The sequence below is a fragment of the Neoarius graeffei genome, chromosome 5, assembly GCF_027579695.1.
Source record: "Neoarius graeffei isolate fNeoGra1 chromosome 5, fNeoGra1.pri, whole genome shotgun sequence".
Classification (NCBI taxonomy): domain Eukaryota; kingdom Metazoa; phylum Chordata; class Actinopteri; order Siluriformes; family Ariidae; genus Neoarius; species Neoarius graeffei.
This window is the reverse complement of record NC_083573.1, coordinates 112,684,219-112,707,433: the sequence shown is the minus strand read 5'-3', so window position 1 is coordinate 112,707,433 and position 23,215 is coordinate 112,684,219. Positions and strand designations below refer to the sequence as shown.

Sequence of the window (23,215 nt, the reverse complement as noted above, 5' to 3'; positions counted from 1 at the left end):
TACACATATCAAACACACACACATTCATTACACATATCAAACACACACACACATTCATTACACATATCAAACACACACACACATTCATTACACATCTCAAACACACACACATTCATTACACATATCAAACACACACACATTCATTACACATATCAAACACACACACATTCATTACACATCTCAAACACACATTCATTACACATATCAAACACACACATTCATTACACATATCAAACACACACACATTCATTACACATATCAAACACACACACATTCATTACACATATCAAACACACTCACATTCATTACACATATCAAACACACACACATTCATTACACATCTCAAACACACACACATTCATTACACATATCAAACACACACACATTCATTACACATCTCAAACACACACACATTCATTACACATATCAAACACACATTCATTACACATATCAAACACACACATTCATTACACATATCAAACACACACACATTCATTACACATATCAAACACACTCACATTCATTACACATCTCAAACACACATTCATTACACATATCAAACACACACACATTCATTACACATCTCAAACACACACACATTCATTACACATCTCAAACACACACACATTCATTACACATATCAAACACACTCACATTCATTACACATATCAAACACACTCACATTCATTACACATCTCAAACACACATTCATTACACATCTCAAACACACACACATTCATTACACATATCAAACACACTCACATTCATTCCACATATCAAACACACACATTCATTACACATCTCAAACACACACACATTCATTACACATCTCAAACACACATTCATTACACATATCAAACACACACATTCATTACACATATCAAACACACACACATTCATTACACATATCAAACACACACACATTCATTACACATATCAAACACACTCACATTCATTACACATCTCAAACACACATTCATTACACATATCAAACACACACACATTCATTACACATCTCAAACACACACACATTCATTACACATCTCAAACACACACACATTCATTACACATCTCAAACACACATTCATTACACATCTCAAACACACACACATTCATTACACATATCAAACACACTCACATTCATTACACATATCAAACACACACATTCATTACACATCTCAAACACACACACATTCATTACACATCTCAAACACACATTCATTACACATATCAAACACACACATTCATTACACATATCAAACACACACACATTCATTACACATCTCAAACACACACACATTCATTACACATATCAAACACACTCACATTCATTACACATCTCAAACACACATTCATTACACATATCAAACACACACACATTCATTACACATATCAAACACACACACATTCATTACACATATCAAACACACACACATTCATTACACATATCAAACACACACACATTCATTACACATATCAAGCACACACACATTCATTACACATCTCAAACACACACACATTCATTACACATCTCAAACACACACACATTCATTACACATATCAAACACACACACATTCATTACACATCTCAAACACACACACATTCATTACACATCTCAAACACACACACATTCATTACACATCTCAAACACACACACATTCATTACACATCTCAAACACACACACATTCATTACACATCTCAAACACACTCACATTCATTACACATCTCAAACACACTCACATTCATTACACATGTCAAACACACACACATTCATTACACATCTCAAACACACTCACATTCATTACACATGTCAAACACACACACATTCATTACACATATCAAACACACACACATTCATTACACATATCAAACACACACACATTCATTACACATATCAAACACACACACATTCATTACACATCTCAAACACACACACATTCATTACACATCTCAAACACACACACATTCATTACACATATCAAACACACACACATTCATTACACATATCAAACACACACACATTCATTACACATATCAAACACACACACATTCATTACACATCTCAAACACACACACATTCATTACACATCTCAAACACACACACATTCATTACACATATCAAACACACACATTCATTACACATATCAAACACACACACATTACACATATCAAACACACACACATTCATTACACATATCAAACACACACACATTACACATATCAAACACACACACATTCATTACACATCTCAAACACACATTCATTACACATATCAAACACACACACATTCATTACACATCTCAAACACACTCACATTCATTACACATCTCAAACACACTCACATTCATTACACATGTCAAACACACACACATTCATTACACATCTCAAACACACTCACATTCATTACACATATCAAACACACACACATTCATTACACATATCAAACAGACACATTCATTACACATATCAAACACACACACATTCATTACACATCTCAAACACACACACATTCATTACACATATCAAACACACACACATTCATTACACATATCAAACACACACACATTCATTACACATATCAAACACACACACATTCATTACACATATCAAACACACACACATTCATTACACATCTCAAACACACACACATTCATTACACATATCAAACACACACACATTCATTACACATATCAAACAGACACATTCATTACACATATCAAACACACACACATTCATTACACATCTCAAACACACACACATTCATTACACATATCAAACACACACACATTCATTACACATATCAAACACACACACATTCATTACACATATCAAACACACACACATTCATTACACATATCAAACACACACACATTCATTACACATCTCAAACACACACACATTCATTACACATATCAAACACACACACATTCATTACACAAGTGAAACACACACACACACACACACACACACACATTCATTACACATCAGAAAGCTTCATTAAGAGTTTACAGCGCGTGTGTGTGTTTCAGATTATGCCTGGCAATTAGAAGATGATAATGAAGGTGAAGAACAGCAGGTTGGGTCAGATGTGAAGCTCTGCCCACATTCACGGTCACCATTCTCCCAATTGCATCGCCGAGCCGCATACCTAAGGAAGAGTCTTTCTGTTGACGACCAACTGGGTGTGTCAGAGTATGCCTCCGTCCATTCGGAGGGGCGTGGCCTACACAGTGGTAAAGGAAAGCTGAAGAGAAAATTTGTGAGTAAAATCCTTTAATTGTTCTATTTAAGTAATTTTCTTTGAAGAATTAGTGCAATGACAAAGAGCAAAAAAAAAAAAAGAAATTCACCACACTCTCAAACACACACACTTGATGAGAGGTTTCTAAATGTTTTATTTGGAGTGTGTAAGTTGAACCCTCATTACCTGCTCACCTTCTGTAATAGAGCATCAGGTGTCTCATCAGAACCACACACACACACACACACACACACACACACACACACACACACACACACACACACACACACACACACACAGAGAGTCAAAATACACCTATGAGGGAGAGTTGTGTATATGTGTGTTGTGTAATTTTCTGGAGATGGGTTCCTCTCTACAAATACTGAGACTTCTGTGTTTTAGGGTAAGTGTGTGTATGTGTGTGTGTGTGTGTGTGTGTGTGTGCGCGCGCGCGCTCAAAGAAATGTATATTTTACTCAATAATACCATAGGTAATTGTGCATTTTATAGTGCATACCGTAATGTGTATTCATTTGATGATTATTAATTGCATCCCATCTTGTAATTTGTTGTGTTAATCAATACACATGGAACATCTTCACAGAACATGTGTTATTACAGTTCATTTTAATATTTAGCCAGGTTCAGCCATGCACTGTCACATACTGACTCTAATACACAACACTTACAAAGTCTCTTGGAGCAATTAAAGGTCTTTACCCCCATCCAAACTAAAAGCATATACTTTAGCATCAGGAAAATCGAACGCAAGGACGAGCATTATCAAGTGTTGTTCGACAGTTGTATGGATGCTAGTTGGAGTGCACAGCAGTTCCCAGTTGAAGTTGGTTGCTGTGGTTTCATTGGAAGATGCCAAAAGAATTGGTTGTCAACAGTTGGGCTAACCCATCATAGACAAAACTCCATCATCAAGGAGATCCAAATGGTAGTTGAGAGAGCTATTCACTGGATCTGGCTGTAACAAGATGATCCTGAATGGCAAGAAAAGTGACCCTGGTTGGTGTTGCAGTAGCCAGCTGAGTCAGAAGATGGGACCTTGCATCAGTGACGGGGGCCGGTTCGCAGACAAGCCGGAGAGAGGTAGGCCCCGAAATGGTGTGCATTCTCTCCTGATGATCCCGCAGTCTTCTGAATATTCTGGTATGCAAAGTGGCAGCATGGCTGCACTTGCTAAGGCAAGCTGTTTTTGACTTCCTGGGATCGTAAACCTTCCATCCTTACAGTATTTTGTCATAGTCCTCACCAGCTCTGGAGTTCTGGGCTGAAGTGTTCCCAGTAGCCCAGTTCCTACTGCAGTCAAGCTACCTATTTTCTCAGGGCTTTTACTGCCTGTTATTAACTTACCATGAATATAAAATACAGTTGTGGTCAGAACTTTACATACAGTGACATGAATGTCATCTTGGATCTGAATGTCATGGCAATATTTGGGCTTTCAGTAATTTCTTTGAACTGTTCTTTTTCTGTGCCAAAATGTACTGCATACATCTTTAAAAAAACAATAGAATTTGGTGCACACGTTTTAATTTTCTTTGGGTTTTCTGAAATCAATACAGGGTCAAAATTATACATACAGGGTCAAAAATATACAGCACACCTAATATTTGGGTCAAGTCAAGTTTATTCTTATAGCGCTTTTAACAACAGACATCGCAAAGCAGCTTTACAGAATTTGAATGACTTTAAACCTGAGCTAATTTTATCCCTAATCTATCCCCAATGATGAAGCCTGTGGCGACGGTGGCAAGGAAAAACTCCCTCAGACGACATGAGGAAGAAACCTCGAGAGGAGCCAGACTCAAAAGGGAACCCATCCTCATTTGGGTGATTACAGACAATGTGATGATAACATTTTTAACAGTTTTAACATGAAGTCAGTTTCGTTGATGTTATAAACTCTTCATTGATGGAAACTTGAGTGCAAAACTGTTCATGACAACTGCAGTCCTAAAGTTAACAAGTCAACTGTAGTCCTCAGCCATAAAAGCATTACTGTAAGTTTCCAGAGCATCTTCCAAGTGTGACTTTCAACTGTCCATATGGGGCCATCCTCCACAGGAGCGATGCAATGAGACTTCAACCAGGCATAGGGCATCAGGATGGATCAGGCAGGTCCGAGGAGCAGAAGAGGTTCAGCATCTCGATCTCAGGATTGACATGTAACTCAGAGGGACAGATTTGAAAGGAGACAACTCACTAAGGAGAGCAAATCTGTTCGACATGTGAAGCGGAGAGGAGTGGTGCTCCCGTGGGCGAGCCTCAGCGGTAGCTTTGGCTCTACGCTTATGCCGCCAAGTCGTCACCCATTTGTCCCGTTGTAAGGGCTCTAATGCCGGAGTTGGGGGATTACTAACTCCACCTAGGACACCCAGACTTTTCCCTACAGAATCTACACTGTTCTCATTCTCACTGGCCTTCTCTGAAGCCTGGATACGCGCTTCTAGAACTGCAATCTTCTCTGTCAGAGAGCTAACTAATCTGCACTTATCACAAATAAAGCTGTCACTAGAGACGGAGGAAGAATGACTAAACATTCTGCACTCAGCACACTGAACAGGCTGAAGGTGTGCCATGATGAAAAGATTAATGTACCTTAATCGAAGATCTGTTTATATTGTAGCAGATCCGATGTGGATGGCCTCCGCTTGTGGTCTTTACACAGGAGGAGAAAAAAGAAAGCTTCCAGTCTTGGCATTCTTCCGAAAAAAGAAAAAAAATGGAAAAAGGAAAGCGAAAGTGGAAAGTACAAAAAGGAAAGTGAAAGTACAATAAAATGAAGATGATACTGGAAAATTATTTGTCAAAAAAAATTAAAAAGATGAGTGATTAACGCCAACACTCATGGAAAAAAGACTTGTTGCAAACAGCTCGGAAACCAGGAAGTGCGTAGCACAGAATGCGCATGCGATAAATTTCTGATCTTAGCAGTATTTCTGAGATGAAAGAAAGCTATCCAGATAATGTTATCAATGTGAGTTTTGAATGAAAGACTGGAGTCAATAATCACCCCAGGTCTTTTCCTGCTGCATGTGAAGAAACAGAAAGGCCATTCAGAGTTACTATGTAATCAGAAAACTTATAAATGTAAAATGTCTCTTCGCAAGATTCACCTTGACCAAACATTTTTGGTTACCATGATCAAGCTTCTGGCAGAATTCTGGTTGGATACTTCATGACTCTTCATGGTAGAATTGGCAGAGTTCAATTATATATATACGGTATATATATATATATATATATATATATATATATATATATATATATATAATATAATATATATTTTTTTTCTTGGCATGGACTCGACTTATAAGCACGGTCCATATATTTTCAATAGGGTTGAAGTCAGGACTTGTTTTAAGCTTAAGGTTAGCTTGCTTTATCCTCCACAACCAGCTCTGATGCGTGTTTGGGTTCATTGTCCTGTTGTAACTCCCAAGTCCCAAGTCATGTTCAAGTTTCTGATGGTTTATACTGAAGAATTCTGAGGTAGTCCTCCTTCTTCATTATTCCATCCACTTTGTGCAATGAACCAGTTCCAGTGGCAGCAAAACAGCCTCAGAGCATGATGCTGCTACCACCACCACAGTGTTCCTCTGTACATGGGTGGTCATTGTGGCCAAACAACTCAATCTTTGTCTCATATGACTATACAGCTCTCCTCCAGAAGGGTTTTTCTTTGTCCGTGTGGTCAGTTTCAAACTTTAGTTAAGCTTGAAGGTGTCAATTTTGGAGTAGGGGATTATTTCTTGGATAGCAGCCTCTTAGTCCATGGTGATCTGAACTGTAGACAGTGATCCACCAGCTTCCAGTTCATGGCAGGGCTGTGCCATGGTGGTTCCCAGGTTGTTCCTGACCATCCAAACCAATTTCCTTTCAGCTGATGGTGACAGTTTGGGTTTTCTTGAAGCAAAGTGGCTTGGCAAAGTGACTACACCTCATAATACCTTGAATATAATTGTTTGAATTGATCTTGGAATTTGCAGTTTAGAAATGGCTCCAACAGACATTCTGGAGTTGTGTACATCTGTCATCCTCTTCCTCAGATCTGCACTGAGCTCCTTGGACTTTCCCTTTTTACTGTGTGTTGGTCAATCCAGTGAGTGCTGTAAACAAACCCTTTTTATGAAGGCACAGAGAAGCTACCAGCTGTAGTCAATTATGATCATTAACAGGAAGTTAAGAGACCTTGGCCGTGGCAAGATAAGAGACATTTTGGAAGTTTGAGCGCCTCTGAATTAATAATCTAAGTGAGCATTTATAAATTTTGACCCTGTGTTGATTTCAGAAAATCCAAAGAAAATTAAAACTTGTGCAACAAATTCTAGTGTTTTTTTTAAATTAAAACTGTATGCTGTACAATCATTCTGCCACAGAAAAAGAACATTTCAGAGAAATTACTGAAAGCCCAAATATTGCCATGATATTCAGATCCAAGATGACATTCATGACACTGTATGTAAACTTCTGACCACAACTGTAAAACAAAACCACATGAAAGTAAGTGATTTGTGAAACAGCAAACTTGTGAGTAATACACAATCAGACCTCCTTGGTGTAGGAAACAGAAATAAACTTAACACAGTACAGTGGTGTTTGAAAGTTTGTGAACCCTTTAGAATTTTCTATATTTCTGCATAAATATGACCTAAAACATCATCAGATTTTCACACAAGTCCTAAAAGTAGATAAAGAGAACCCAGTTAAACAAATGAGACAAAAATATTATACTTGGTCATTTATTTATTGAGGAAAATGATCCAATATTACATGTCTGTGAGTGGCAAAAGTATGTCAACCTCTAGGATTAGCAGTTAATTTGAAGGTGAAATTAGAGTCAGGTGTTTTCAATCAATGGGATGACAATCAGGTGTGAGTGGGCACCCTGTTTTATTTAAAGAACAGGGATCTATCAAAGTCTGATCTTCACAACACATGTTTGTGGAAGTGTATCATGGCTCCCCAGGCGATTTCTGAGGACCTCAGAAAAAGCGTTGTTGATGCTCATCAGGCTGGAAAAGGTTACAAAACCATCTCTAAAGAGTTTGGACTCCACCAGTCCACAGTCACACAGATTGTGTACAAATGGAGGAAATTCAAGACCAGTGTTACCCTCCCCAGGAGTGGTCAACCAACAAAGATCACTCCAAGAGCAAGGTGTGTAATAGTCGGCGAGGTCACAAAGGACCCCAGGTAACTTCTAAGCAACTGAAGGCCTCTCTCACATTGGCTAATGTTAATGTTCATGAGTCCACCATCAGGAGAACACTGAACAACAATGGTGTGCATGGCAGGGTTGCAAGGAGAAAGCCACTGCTCTCCAAAAAGAACATTGCTGCTCATCTGCAGTTTGCTAAAGATCACATGGACAAGCCAGAAGGCTATTGGAAAAATGTTTTGTGAACAGATGAAACCAAAATAGAAGAAGAAGAAACCTTTATTTGTCACATGCACACTTCAAGCACAGTGAAATTCATCCTCTGCATTTAACCCATCTGAAGCAGTGAACACACACGCGCACACACACCCAGAGCAGTGGGCAGCCACACTACAGTGCCCGGGGAGCAGTCAGGGGTTCAGTACCTCGCTCAAGGGCACTTCAGCCCAAGGCCGCCCCATGTTAACCTAACTGCATGTCTTTGGACTGTGGGGGAAACCGGAGCACCCGGAGGAAACCCATGCAGACAACATGCAAACTCCACACAGAAAGGCCCTTGCCGGCCGCTGGGTTCGAGCCCAGAACCTTCTTGCTGCGAGGTGACTGTGCTAACCACTACACCACCATGCTGCCCTTAGAACTTTTTGGTTTAAATGAGAAGCGTTATGTTTGGAGAAAGGAAAACACTGCATTCCAGCATAAGAACCTTATCCCATTTGTGAAACATGGTGGTGGTAGTATCATGGTTTGGGCCTGTTTTGCTGAATCTGGGCCAGGACGGCTTGCCATCATTGATGGAACAATGAATTCTGAATTATACCAGTGAATTCTAAAGGAAAATGTCAGGACATCTGTCCATGAACTGAATCTCAAGAGAAGGTGGGTCATGCAGCAAGACAACGACCCTAAGCACACAAGTCGTTCTACCAAAGAATGGTTAAAGAAGAATAAAGTTAATGTTTTGGAATGGCCAAGTCAAAGTCCTGACCTTAATCCAATGGAAATGTTGTGGAAGGACCTGAAGCGAGCAGTTCATGTGAGGAAACCCACCAACATCCCAGAGTTGAAGTTGTTCTGTACGGAGGAACGGGCTAAAATTCCTCCAAGCCGGTGTGCAGGACTGATCAACAGTTACCGCAAACGTTTAGTTGCAGTTATTGCTGCACAAAGGGGGTCACACCAGATACTGAAAGCAAAGGTTCACATACTTTTGCCACTCACAGATATGTAATATTGGATCATTTTCCTCAATAAATAAATGACCAAGTATAATATTTTTGTCTCATTTGTTTAACTGGGTTCTCTTTATCTACTTTTAGGACTTGTGTGAAAATCTGATGATGTTTTAGGTCATATTTATGCAGAAATATAGAAAATTCTAAAGGGTTCACAAACTTTCAAGCACCACTGTACATTTTCAATTCAGTCCTTTCACAAAGCTCTTGTCTGATTTCCGTCATTGAAAAGTTTTCCACATGGCCAACATTTTCACTGTTGATCTGCTGCTCTAACTGATGGAGTGCATCTGTGCTGACACTTTATGATTATCATTACCACAACAGATTATTTGCAAAGTGTCAGATTTAGCAAATAAGACAAAATTAAATTCAAATTTTTTTCAATTCAATCTTTTGGCCAAAATTGGTGATTTTCAGAGGAAAGATTTCACTGGTGTCCCTAATAAATCTATTTAGCTGATGTTAATTGTATACGTGTCTAATGTTAATTAAGTCAGAGATAAACTGGTAGGGATGTCAGGATTCACCCAAAGCATCATTCAGTTCAATTTTGTGTTCATGATTCGATTTTCCCCACTGTACTTTTAAAAATACAGTAAATATAAAAAAAATGTATGAAAATACTTTTGTTCCATTTGCTTTTTAACCAGCAATAATTATTTACACACATTTGTAAAGGTTGGAGTAAAATATAATGGTCTATTAATTTAATTATTTTTTAAAAATGAAAAAGTTAATAACAAATGGGCCTTTTTATCATAAAATTTTATGAACATTTGTACTGCCTCCATTTTCTTCTATTTTCTTTATCTCTCAGCAAAGATTTCTTGCTCTGATCATTTGTTAAATCTAAAAGCTCTTTCCCTAATTGATATCTGTTTTGTGATTTCGCAGCATTCGAGTTGAACGTTAATGCTGCTATGTTTGTTCAGTCTTTCTGCCACTCAGTGTGTGTTACGCAGTGACTTCTGCCTGCTGTGACATCACATTCATACCCTCTATTGTATGTTACTGTCCCCTCTGCTGTCTAAACAATGCACTTACAGCTAGGAAAATCAGTTTACACAGCTTAATAATAATAACAATAAGCACAGTTCTCTTTTTATTTCCACAATTCAAACCATCTTAAATTTGTACCGCAGTTTATCAGCACATGAAACACTGATAGATTTTATGTCACATGAATGAACTCACCATATGCTCCATTTAGTGTGACTTAAAGTGAGGACTCTATTGGCACAGTTTTGAAGCAGGAAAATTGAGTCGAGATGAGAGATTTCTGTGGTGGGCGAGGGGCCAGAAATCTCATGATATTGGTGAGGTCAGAACACCTACACAGCTGTCAGTCATTCCAGATTCACACCAAGTCATCACTCATGTTTACAGTGGTGCTTCAAAGTTTGTGAACCCTTTAGAATTTTCTATATTTCTGCATAAATATGACCTAAAACATCATCAGATTTTCACACAAGTCCTAAAAGTAGATAAAGAGAACCCAGTTAAACAAATGAGACAAAAATATTGTACTTGGTCATTTATTTATTGAGGAAAATGATCCAATATTACATATCTGTGAGTGGCAAAAGTATGTGAACCTTTGCTTTCAGTATCTGGTGTGACCCCCTTGTGCAGCAATAACTGCAACTAAACGTTTGCGGTAACTGTTGATCAGTCCTGCACACCGGCTTGGAGGAATTTTAGCCCATTCCTCCGTACAGAACAGCTTCAACTCTGGGATGTTGGTGGGTTTCCTCACATGAACTGCTCGCTTCAGGTCCTTCCACAACATTTCCATTGGATTAAGGTCAGGACTTTGACTTGGCCATTCCAAAACATTAACTTTATTCTTCTTTAACCATTCTTTGGTAGAATGACTTGTGTGCTTAGGGTCGTTGTCTTGCTGCATGACCCACCTTCTCTTGAGATTCAGTTCATGGACAGATGTCCTGACATTTTCCTTTAGAATTCACTGGTATAATTCAGAATTCATTGTTCCATCAACGATGGCAAGCCGTCCTGGCCCAGATGCAGCAAAACAGGCCCAAACCATGATACTACCACCACCATGTTTCACAGATGGGATAAGGTTCTTATGCTGGAATGCAGTGTTTTCCTTTCTCCAAACATAACGCTTCTCATGTAAACCAAAGTTCTATTTTGGTCTCATCCGTCCACAAAACATTTTTTCCAATAGCCTTCTGGCTTGTCCACGTGATCTTTAGCAAACTGCAGATGAGCAGCAATGTTCTTTTTGGAGAACAGTGACTTTCTCCTTGCAATCCTGCCATGCACACCATTGTTGTTCAGTGTTCTCCTGATGGTGGACTCATGAACATTAATATTAGCCAATGTGAGAGAGGCCTTCAGTTGCTTAGAAGTTACCCTGGGGTCCTTTGTGACCTCGCGGACTATTACACGCCTTGCTCTTGGAGTGATCTTTGTTGGTCGACCACTCCTGGGGAGGGTAACAATGATCTTGAATTTCCTCCATTTGTACACAATCTGTGTGACTGTGGATTGGTGGAGTCCAAACTCTTTAGAAATAGTTTTGTAACCTTTTCCAGCCTGATGAGCATCAAGAGCGCTTTTTTTGAGGTCCTCAGAAATCTCCTTTGTTCGTGCCATGATACACTTCCACAAACATGTGTTGTGAAGATCAGACTTTGATAGATCCCTGTTCTTTAAATAAAACAGGGCGCCCACTCACACCTGATTGTCATCCCACTGATTGAAAACACGTGACTCTAATTTCACCTTCAAATTAACTGCTAATCCTAGGGGTTCACATACTTTTGCCACTCACAGATATGTAATATTGGATCATTTTCCTCAATAAATAAATGACCAAGTATAATATTTTTGTCTCATTTGTTTAACTGGGTTCTCTTTATTTACTTTTAGAACTTGTGTGAAAATCTGATGATGTTTTAGGTCATATTTATGCAGAAATATAGAAAATTCTAAAGGGTTCACAAACTTTCAAGCACCACTGTACCTTCCTTCTCTGAACACTACGATGTGCTCATGGAGTAAACCGATATTGTGCACAAGGTTTGGCCACTGCGTTTCTACTCAAACCAGGAGAGCTAACTTGAGCTTTCAGATAACATAATGGTTGTGAGTGAACAAAAACATTGAAATAATGGATTTTTTTAATCTCCTGAGTTTTGTTACTTTAATATTCATTTATTTGTAATATTTCAGGGCAGCACGGTGGTGTAGTGGTTAGCGCTGTTGCCTCACAGCAAGAAGGTCCGGGTTCGAGCCCCGTGGCCGGCGAGGGCCTTTCTGTGTGGAGTTTGCATGTTCTCCCCGTGTCCGTGTGGGTTTCCTCCGGGTGCTCCGGTTTCCCCCACAGTCCAAAGACATGCAGTTAGGTTAACTGGTGACTCTAAATTGACCGTAGGTGTGAATGTGAGTGTGAATGGTTGTCTGTGTCTATGTGTCAGCCCTGTGATGACCTGGCGACTTGTCCAGGGTGAACCTCGCCTTTTGCCCGTAGTCAGCTGAGATAGGCTCCAGCTCGCCTGCGACCCTGTAGAACAGGATAAAGCGGCTACAGATAATGGATGGATGTAATATTTTCTCAAATTTGTGGTCATAGTACCTGTTTTTACTATATGTGTCATGTACAGAACTGAACACAAGATGGCAGTGTTGTACAAACCAAAATCTCACTTCGAGAACCACGTCTCATTCATGTCTTTGTTTCCTGTGTAAGTCTGTCTGTCGCCCCCACCCCTTCCATCACACACACACGAAAAGGGGAAGCGTGGGAGTTTTTCTACAGCCATGGCGGTTGCTAGTGGAAACGGTGTAAAATGCTCATTACGTATGTAGAGTGTTAAAGCTCTGAATGGGGGTGTAGCTGTGTGTGTGTGTGTGTGTGTGTGTGTGTGTGTGTTCGACTGATGGACTCATCATTCTGCTTTAATTAGTTAGAGAGTTGTAATTGCTGATTACAAGGTGGACTGGAATAACCTCTTTTTATTCTGCATCAGTTTGAATATAAAGTCTATCGTAGTCTTGTTTTAAAGTAAATGAGCACTTTGTTGAGTTTTTGGATGTACAGTTTCACCATGGCCTTAGGTTATGACTTAAAAATTACACACACCTAAAATTACCTTGCTCCTTCTTACATCTGTGATCTTCTGACCCCTTATACTCCATCCCGCTCTCTCAGATCCTCGAGCTATGATCTCCATGCTGTTCCTTGCACTAGACTCTCGACCCTGGTTGGCAGGTTCTTCGGTGCCACACGGCCCCCAAGCTCTGGAATTCCCTTCCTCAACCCCTCCGTGACTGCTCTTCTCTTCCTTTCTTCAAATCTCATCTCAAAACCTTTCTGTTTCATGAACACTCCTCCACCAGTGCAGAAACTCACCACTCTTTAGCAACTCTTTTTTTTAATTAAAAAAATTGTGGTGTTTTCTCTGACTTATGTAAAGCAACCTTGAGTCTGAGAAAGGTGCTATATAAATTTAACAACTTCTTCTCTTATTATTATTATTATTATTATTATTATTATTATTATTATTATTATTACGCAGACCCACACAACTGAACACAAAACACTAACAGACAACAGTTTCCCTGCATCTCAATATGGCTGGATTGTGGATGAAGTACTTCCTGTTTATGAAATATGTCACTCAACATGTGAAAGTGTTGACCTCTGATCACTTTAGAAATTACGACATATATAAAGTGTCGGTAGTCAGAGGTGGACAAAGAAACCAACTTCATTACTTAAGTTAAAATACAGATCCCACTGGTCAAACGTTACTCTGATACAAGTGAAAGTTGTACAGTCAAATTTTTACTTCAGTTAAAGTCCTGAAGTACTTGCTTTTAAAAATACTTCAAGGATATGGGACATGAAACATAAAAGCACGCTATATCAGTTTCTTTCCATTAAAAATATGAATTAATTGCATCAACAAATACAAAATCATCTATTAAATTCAGCAAAATCGTTATATTCGTGATGATTATATGGCATTTCTGCTCGAGCTCTGATATGCATTTTTTGCAACCGGAAGAGCCGCTGTCACGTGATCATATGTCACAAAAACTTTCGGGCACAGCACAGGCGGGTAGATGAATGGAGAAGTGGATGACAAGAAAATTGTTTTTATAGTCTTTAAAGTACATTGGACATCATACATTGGACATCATGGTGTATTGTGCTGCTTATGGTTGCAATAATTCCAATGGGAAATGCCCTGGAGTAAGTTTTTTTGCATTCCCCAAGGACCCGAAGCTGAGGAAAGTGTGGGCTCACCTGCGCATGCGCAGTGGGCTTCGTGAATGTGCAGTAGGCTTGGTAGGACAAATCCAAGAGGTAGGATAACTTTACAGAACACCTGTTGAAAAAACTTTGCACCTACTGTTTCCCACAAACTGTGTTCGGACCATTTCACTGAGGATTCTTTCAACATTAATACTCAGGTACTGAGCGATATTAATTCATGAAACAGGAAGTATAAGGATGAGAAAAAAAAACAGTTTAAATCGGGAAGCTGCGCACATTTGCGCCAGGCTGCACAAATGTGCGCAGCTTCCCGATTTAAACTGTTTTTTTCTCATCCTTATACTTCATGTTTCATGAATTAATATCGCTATTTTTTTAAAAAATCGGATCTGTGCGATTCAGCAGTGAAAAAGGCGGCATCCGCTGAAAGGCGTGCTGTTTGCATCCCTGCACGGAGGCCAGGGGACAGGGCAGGAATATTTTTGTTGATATGAGTGATCCGGTGCGATTTCGCGACCCCCCTGTTGAAGACCTCTGCGCTAAGCGACTGAAAGCCGAGGTAAGGATTAGTATTATAATTTTGGGTGTATCAATTATTGATTATCATAATTCTGACTCGTTTCGCCATTTTGAATGTTTTCCTCTCGGACTCTGGAAGCATTGTATCTCAATCAATCTCAAAAAATATCAGCAAAAAAAAAAAACTAGCTTGCAACGGACTTTAGCTAGATCTATGATGAACTTTCAATGTATGATACAAAAATAATACTTCTTTCAACAGATCATTAGCCTTTGAGCAGAATTGTTTTTAACTTACCAGGAAGTGTTATCCAGCCGACCGCTTTCAGTTTCATGAGGGCTGAATGAACTCTCACTCTCAGAATCATCTGACCCGTCAGAGTAAAGACAAGATCCATGTTCATGTGAATTTCCAGCTATCGGTTCGAATTGATAGGGTCTAACTTCACATCTCTGTGAAACATCGGGAATATCACTGTCGATGGTGTCCATTTCGGTAACCTGTTTACATTAGATTCCCAAGCGCTGGCTCCTTGGAAAGTTTTTGTTGCGTCACGGGTCACGTGACCACCTAGCTCATTAACGAATCCTTGTTTTACGCTGATGTATAAAAATACTTGAATAATGTGATGATTTTCACATTTTTGACGCCCTGCAGTGATTTAGATGGCATTTCTTATGTCCTTTATACATAATTATGCCCAGGTAAAAATCCATGTCCCATATCCTTTAAGTATTAAAAGTACATTTCCGAATCAGAAAGCTTTATTGCCAAGTATTTGTTCCAACTACAAGGAATTTGGCTTGGAGTTAAGGTGCAAAATAAATAATTAATAAATAAAGATAGTCTTTTCTAATAAAGGAGCTACATAAAAATGGTCTGTTCTAAGATATTAAGAAATAAGTAATAAAATAAGCAAGAGAGAAATTAGATAAAATAAATAAACAATGGTGCAACAGTGCAAATCAGGTAAACAATAAGATAAAATAAACAACTGTGCAAATCAGGTAAACAACTGGGGGGGCAGAGTAAATGGGGGTCACTGGTCTTGTTTATCGAGGTGGGGGGCAGAGTGGATCAGGAGTCTGAGGAATGGTACTGGTGGGGTGGGGTCACTAGTCATGTTTATGAAGCCAGCAGCTGTAGGAAAGAAACTGTTTCTGTGGTGTGAGGTTTTGGTCTTGATGGACCGCAGCATTGCATTGTCTATGCATTGTTGTATTATTGCCACAACGCTTACAATATCTAATGCCGTTACGAAAGACAGAAATGTGAATTCACAAAATGAATGCATGCTGTGCTATCATGGTGGTTTAACGTTAAGCTAGCTAGTCAGTGAAGCTGCACCTGACATGCTAGCAAACTCTTTTAAAACTCGAAATCATATTGGGTAGCTAATGTTACGAGAAAAGAAAGATTTGTACATTCTGTTTATTTGGTAGGATTATGCTAAAACATATTTCTAAAAGGACTTCAGATAAGTTATTCATGTTAGCGTGACTCCATTTTTACATGCTAACTAACAGTGTCCAAGTTAACTAGCTATGTGTAAATGTTAGCCATGGACAAGGCGATGACAACTTGGTGGCCAAATCCATAGAAAGTAATTTGACTAACCAGACTGCATTGCTATTGCAATGTTATCGCTAGCTCTAAAAGCACCGACAACTTTGTTGCACACTTTCTCCTGAAATAAAATGTTTACATACCTCAATATGCTTCGGCAGGTTGGACGGCAGGTGTTTGGAAGCCGTGATGTGGTTCGTTTTCGACAAACAAAGCAAACATTTAAAACGAAATGAATCTTTAGTCCTTTCAGAAAACTGAAACATGGGTTCCAGGTAAAGCCATGAGTGCGTGCATTCCCCAGAAGAACCTCCTCCTTCCATTCTGCCATCAACTGATCGTGCTAAATAACACTGCTGAGAAATAAGTGAACTTGATTTTATACAGTCTGTGGACATGATGTGACCTCAGGGATTACTGATAGGCTCTCAGTGTCACCTGTGAAAAAAACAATCACATTTTAGAAAAGAAAAGAAAAAACATCCACTTTCAAAGCCGCTTCATAGTAACGAGGACCTTGACAGAAATGTAGTGGAGTGAAAAGTACAATATTTGCCTTTCAAATATAGTGAAGTTAAAATCATAAGTTTCCAAAAAAATAATACTCAAGTAAAGTACACATACTCAAAAAGTGTACTTACCTACAGTACTCAAGTAAGTGTACTTCGTTACTGTCCACCACTGTCTGTAGTGCAGGCAACTTCTACACCTCACTAGTTTTAAACTCTTCTTAACATATGGTTTAATTTTATACTGACGATCAAACTTGCGTTCAGATGGTGCCTTTCATGGATATTATTCCTATGTAAATATGAGCATAACTGCTGTCCCACAGCTTCTTCTAGGATCTTGGAGATAAGGGGGGGGAGAGGGTGCTGATATTAGCCAATAATTGGACAGTTGACAGGGATCAAGGTCAGGTTTTTTAATCAGGGGTTTGATAACTGCTAGTTTAAAGGATTTGGGTACATAGCCAATCGTAAGAAAAGAATTTATTATTTTTAGAAGCGGTTTAATTACTTCAGGTATTATCTGTTTGAATAAACGTGTAGGTAAGGGGTTTAGTACGCAAGTTGAGGCTTTTGATGCAGAGATTAATGAAAGTAGTTTGATTTCTCTAAGGGGAGTAAAACATTCTAATTGCTGATCTGATACAGTTATATTGTTAACTACAGGGTCACTTACATTGTCACTTAAGTTGTCTGACCTTAAATTAGTAGTTTGATTTTTTTTGTCAGATATTTTAAATTTTGTCATTAAAAAAAATCATGAAGTCATTGGTACTACATACTGCAGGTGTGCATGTGTCTATAGTGGACTTATTCCTGGTTAATTTTGCTACAGTATTAAATAGGAATCTAGGATTATTTTTGTTATCTTCTATTAGGGAGGAGAGATATGTTGATCTAGCAGCACTAAGAGCTTTTCTATACTTCAGGAAGCTCTCTTTCCATGCTAATTTGAACACTACCAATTTTGTTTGATGCCATTTATGTTCCTTCCACCACCCGACAATGTCCCCAGTCGAGGTCAACAGCTACCCACCTGCACTGTAAACAGTGTTGGCAGAGTACTGCTTCCCCCTCCTGAGGTGCCGGACGGTTTGCCAGAATTTCTTTGAGGCCGACCGATAGTCCTTCTCCATGGCCTCCCCGAACTCCTCTCAGTTCCGAGTTTTTGCCTCCGCAACTGCCCAAGCTGCGGCACGCCTGGCCTGCCGATACCCATCAGCTGCCTCAGGAGTCTCGGAGGTCAACATGGCCCGATAGGACTCCTTCTTCAGCTTGATGGCATCCCTTACTGTCCCCCAGTCGGGGACAGTGCCTCTGGAGTGGCAGACTGGGGTGGTGGTCCCTCTTTTTAAGAAAGGGGACCGGAGAGTGTGCTCCAATTATAGGGGAATCACACTTCTCAGCCTCCCAGGGAAGGTTTACTTCAGGGTACTGGAGGGGAGAATTTGGCCAATAATCGAACCTCGGATCCAGGAGGAACAATGCGGTTTTCGTCCTGGTCGCGGAACACTGGACAAGCTCTATACCCTTCATAGGGTGCTCGAGGGTTCATGGGAGTTTGCCCAACCAGTCCACATGTGCTTTGTGGATCTGGAGAAGGCATTCGACTGTGTCCCTCATGGTATTCTGTGGGGGGTGCTTCGGGAGTATGGGGTTTGGGGCTCTTTGCTAAGGGCTGTCTGGTCCCTGTACGAACGGAGCAGGAGTCTGGTTCGCATTGCCAGCAGTAGGTCAGACATGTTCCCAGTTCATGGTGGACTCCGGCAGGGCTGCCCTTTGTCACCGGTTCTGTTCATAATTTTTATGGACAGAATTTCTAGGTTTAGCCAGGGGCCGGAAGGAATCCTGTTTGGGAACCACAGGATTTCACCTCTGCTTTTTGCGGATGATGTTGTCCTGTTGGCTTCTTCAAACCAGGACCTTCAGCATGCACTGGGGCGGTTTGCAGCCGAGTGTGAAGCGGCTGGGATGAGAATCAGCACCTCCAAGTCCGAGGCCATGGTCCTCGACCGGAAAAGGGTGGCTTGCCCTCTCCAGGTTGGTGGAGAAGTCCTACCTCAAGTGGAGGAGTTTAAGTATCTTGGGATCTTGTTCACGAGAAAGGGAAGGATAGAGTGTGAGGTCGACAGGCGGATCGGTGCAGCCTCCGCAGTGATGCGGTCGCTTTACCGGTCCGTTGTGGTGAAGAAGGAGCTGAGCCAAAAGGCGAAGCTCTTGATTTACTGGTCGATCTACGTTCTGACTCTCACCTATGGTCATGAGCTTTGGGTAATGACTGAAAGAACAAGATCGCGGATACAAGCGGCCGAAATGAGTTTCCTTCGCAGGGTGGCTGGGTGCTCCCTTAGAGATAGGGTGAGAAGCACAGTCACTCGGGAGGAACTTGGAGTAGAGCTGCTGCTCCTCCACATCGAGAGGAATCAGCTGAGGTGGCTCGGGTGTCTCTTTCGGATGCCTCCTGGACGCCTCCCTGGGGAGGTGTTCCAGGCATGTCCCCCTGGGAGGAGGCCCCGGGGAAAACCCAGGATATGCTGGAGGGACTATGTCTCTCGGCTGGCCTGGGAACACTTCGGTGTTCTTCCCGAGGAGCTGGCCGAGGTGTCTGGGGAAAGGGAAGTTTGGGCTCCCATGCTCAGACTGCTGCCTCCGCGACCTGGCCCCGGATAAGCGGAAGAAGATGACGAGCCATTTACGTTCCAATTTTTGAGTAGTCTGTTTTAACGTGCGAGTGTCATCATTATACCAGGGTGCCTAATGCTGTGTGTGTGTGTGTGTGTGTGTGTGTGTGTGTGTGTGTGTGTGCGCATGCATGCATGCATTATGCTAATGAACATGGATCTGCTTTAACTGCAGCTCTGTTAAGCTCAACTTGTATAATTCTTGTTTTAAAGTAGATTAGCATAATTAGCAGCCTTCACTGATTCGTACTATGAAATATTTCTGAGCAAAATACATAAAGTCTGATGAACTGGACATAATAATAATAATAATAATAATAATAATATAGGGTATTTCAAACTGTAGCATTTGTTACTGTCGTGTTCGATACTGCCATGTGCTGATACTGTAGTGTTTGTTTCTGTCACATTGTGGCAGTGGGGCCATGGCCAAGCGCCAGTTCATGAATGGAGAATCAGGCCAGGGAAGGTGAGTGGCAAAACAATAACACCTCTGGTTAATTGATGTTTTGTGTGTGTGTGTGGTGTGTGTGTGTGTGTGTGTTGTGCAGTGATGGCTGAGGGCTGATAAGGAGATAGAGAGGAGGCAGTTCTCCTGAGTGGCGCATTCGTGTGTGTGTGTGTGTGTGTGTGTGTGTGCGTGTGCGCAGTGTGTGCCACTCACAGTAGTCGTGGCTGAAAAGCTGTGCAGAAATAAAACAATTTTTATAAAACAAATTTACCATCATTACTCACTGGCCTGTACTTCAGTGTTCCACCCATTCTCAGGGACATTTACCCTGGTGCTGAAACCCGGGATACTGAAGGGAACTGCACACATGGAGTCCTCACCCTTCAGAGAGCTCATCTATGCCTTTGCCGCTGCCCAGCAGAACCAGAAGCATGCACTTCTTGGCCTGTGTAAGGAGCAGGAGCAGTGCTTTGAAGGCTTGCTGCAGGCCCAGCAGGAGGATTGACAGGCATTCTAGAACCTGCTCACATCGGCAGGGCCTACAGCCACCATGTCTGCGGGCTTCCCCCACATCACCCTAACAAAGATGGGGCCTCACAATGACATGGAGTCCTTCCTGGCCTTATTCAAGCAAGCTGTGGAGGCATGGGGGTGGCCAGTCAAGCAGCAAACAGCTCACGTTCTGCTGCTTCTGACCAGAGAGGCCCAGCTCGCCACTCAAAACCTCCCTGCCGACAACTGGCTGCATTATGTCAACCTAAGGCAAACCATCCTGCAATGTGTCAGCTGGATCCTAGAACAACATCCTCAGCGCTTACACACATTGAATCTTGAGGAGGTTGGCCGGCCATTCGCATGTGGCCGATAGCTCCGGGACGCCTGCCGGTGGTGGCTGAGGGTAGAAGACTGTGACACTTAGGGGATCATCAATGCGGTGGCGCTGGAGCAGTTCATCACTTAGCTGCTGGGAGGAACAGCAGAGTGGGTCCAGTGCCACTGCCCGCCGTCACTGGACCGAGTGATCACATTGGCGGAGGACCACCTGGCAGCGGTTCCAGTGGCAGGCAGAATCCTGCCTCTTCTCTTCTCTTCTCTTCTCTTCTCTTCTCTTCTCTTCTCTTCTCTTCTCTTCTCTTCTCTTCTCTCTCTCCCTCCCTCATTGCCCCCTCTTCCTGTCCCTTCCCTGTCCCTACACCACGGAAGCAGGGGTCAACCCATGGTGTTCACCTCCCTCCCTCACCTTATGCTTCTGTGTCTTTTCCCCCCTCAGGTGAGTGATCCCCAAACCACCTGTGTAGAGGTGAAGCCTGGGCCAGTATGCTGGTGCTGCAGGGAGCCTGGACATTTCGAGGACTAGTACCACATGATGGAGGTGGGAACCGTGGTCTGGATTCCCAATACACCAGACACTGCCCTTGATCGAGCTGGAGCATATCGCATACTGGTGCATATTCAAGGGGATACCTTTCATGCGTTGGTGGATTCAGGGTGTAATCAGACTTCCATCCACCAAAGCCTGATTCAAGGTGAGGCATTGGGGACAGCATGCTTGGTGAAGGTATTGTGTGTGCACGGGGATGTTCACGAATATCTGCTGGTGTCTATTCACATCCAATTTCAGGGAACAAAGGATAGTGTAGAGGCAGCAGTTAGCCTGCGCCTCACCCACCTGCTGATTCTGGGGACAGATTGGTTAGGATTCAAGTGTCTAATGGAGTGTGTAATAGTGTGTGGGTCCTGCAGCAGAGCATCATGGGGGGGGATCCCAGTGTAGCATTGTCTGGGGAAGCCATCTCAGAGCTGTCCACATCAGTTCCGTGTCGTAGCAACACGGAGAGGGGGAATGCCCTGCCTGTCTCTTTTGGGAATGCCCTTGAGGATTTCCCTTTGGTGCAACTGTGAGACAAGCCTCTGCATCATGCTTTTGACCAGGTGAAAGTAGTCAATGGTCAAATTTTCCAGCCAAGTGCAGCATGCAACGTCGCAGAGGCACTGTTTAAAATTATCTCCTGAGTCAGGATTCCAAAAGAAATCTTGACTGATCAGAGCACTAAGTTTATCTCAAGCACCCTTCACAAACTCTGTGAATTACTGGGGGTTAAATCCATCTGCACCAGTGTTTGTCACCCACAGACAGACAACTTGGTTGAATGGTTTAATCAAACCCTTCAGAAATTAATTTGTAAGTTTGTGAGCAAAGACATGGAATTGGGATAAGTGGCTTAAGCCCCTGTTATTTGCAATATGAGAGGTCCCATAAGCCTTCATGGGGTTTTCCCCATTCGAATTATTTTATGGACATAAGCCTCGCGGTGCCCTAGATGTGTTGCTGCGGGAACATTGAGAGGATGGACCTTCAAACAGCAAAAACAAAATTCAATACATTCTTGACCTGCATGCAAAACTCCACACACTCAGTCACCTAATCCAGGAGAATTTGTGGCAGGTGCAGGAATGTCAGGCCTGGCTGTACAACAGGGGTGTGCACCTCTGAGAGTTCACTTCTGGAGATAAAGTGCTCATATTATTACCCATGTCAAGCTTAAAATTACTCATTAAGTGGCAAGGGCCCTTTGA

At 41.4% G+C, this 23,215-nt stretch overlaps 1 protein-coding gene across 2 annotated transcripts in view; it reads left to right on the top strand.

Annotated features, from left to right (window-relative positions):
• Window positions 1–23,215, top strand: part of LOC132887250 (ankyrin repeat and fibronectin type-III domain-containing protein 1) — a 280,949-nt gene that overhangs the window by 78,016 nt on the left and 179,718 nt on the right. For both annotated transcript variants that reach the window (XM_060922780.1, XM_060922779.1), the window contains exon 4: window positions 3,032–3,261. In XM_060922780.1, the coding sequence (XP_060778763.1) occupies window positions 3,032–3,261 (230 nt within the window). The remainder of the gene's footprint in view (window positions 1–3,031; window positions 3,262–23,215) is intronic.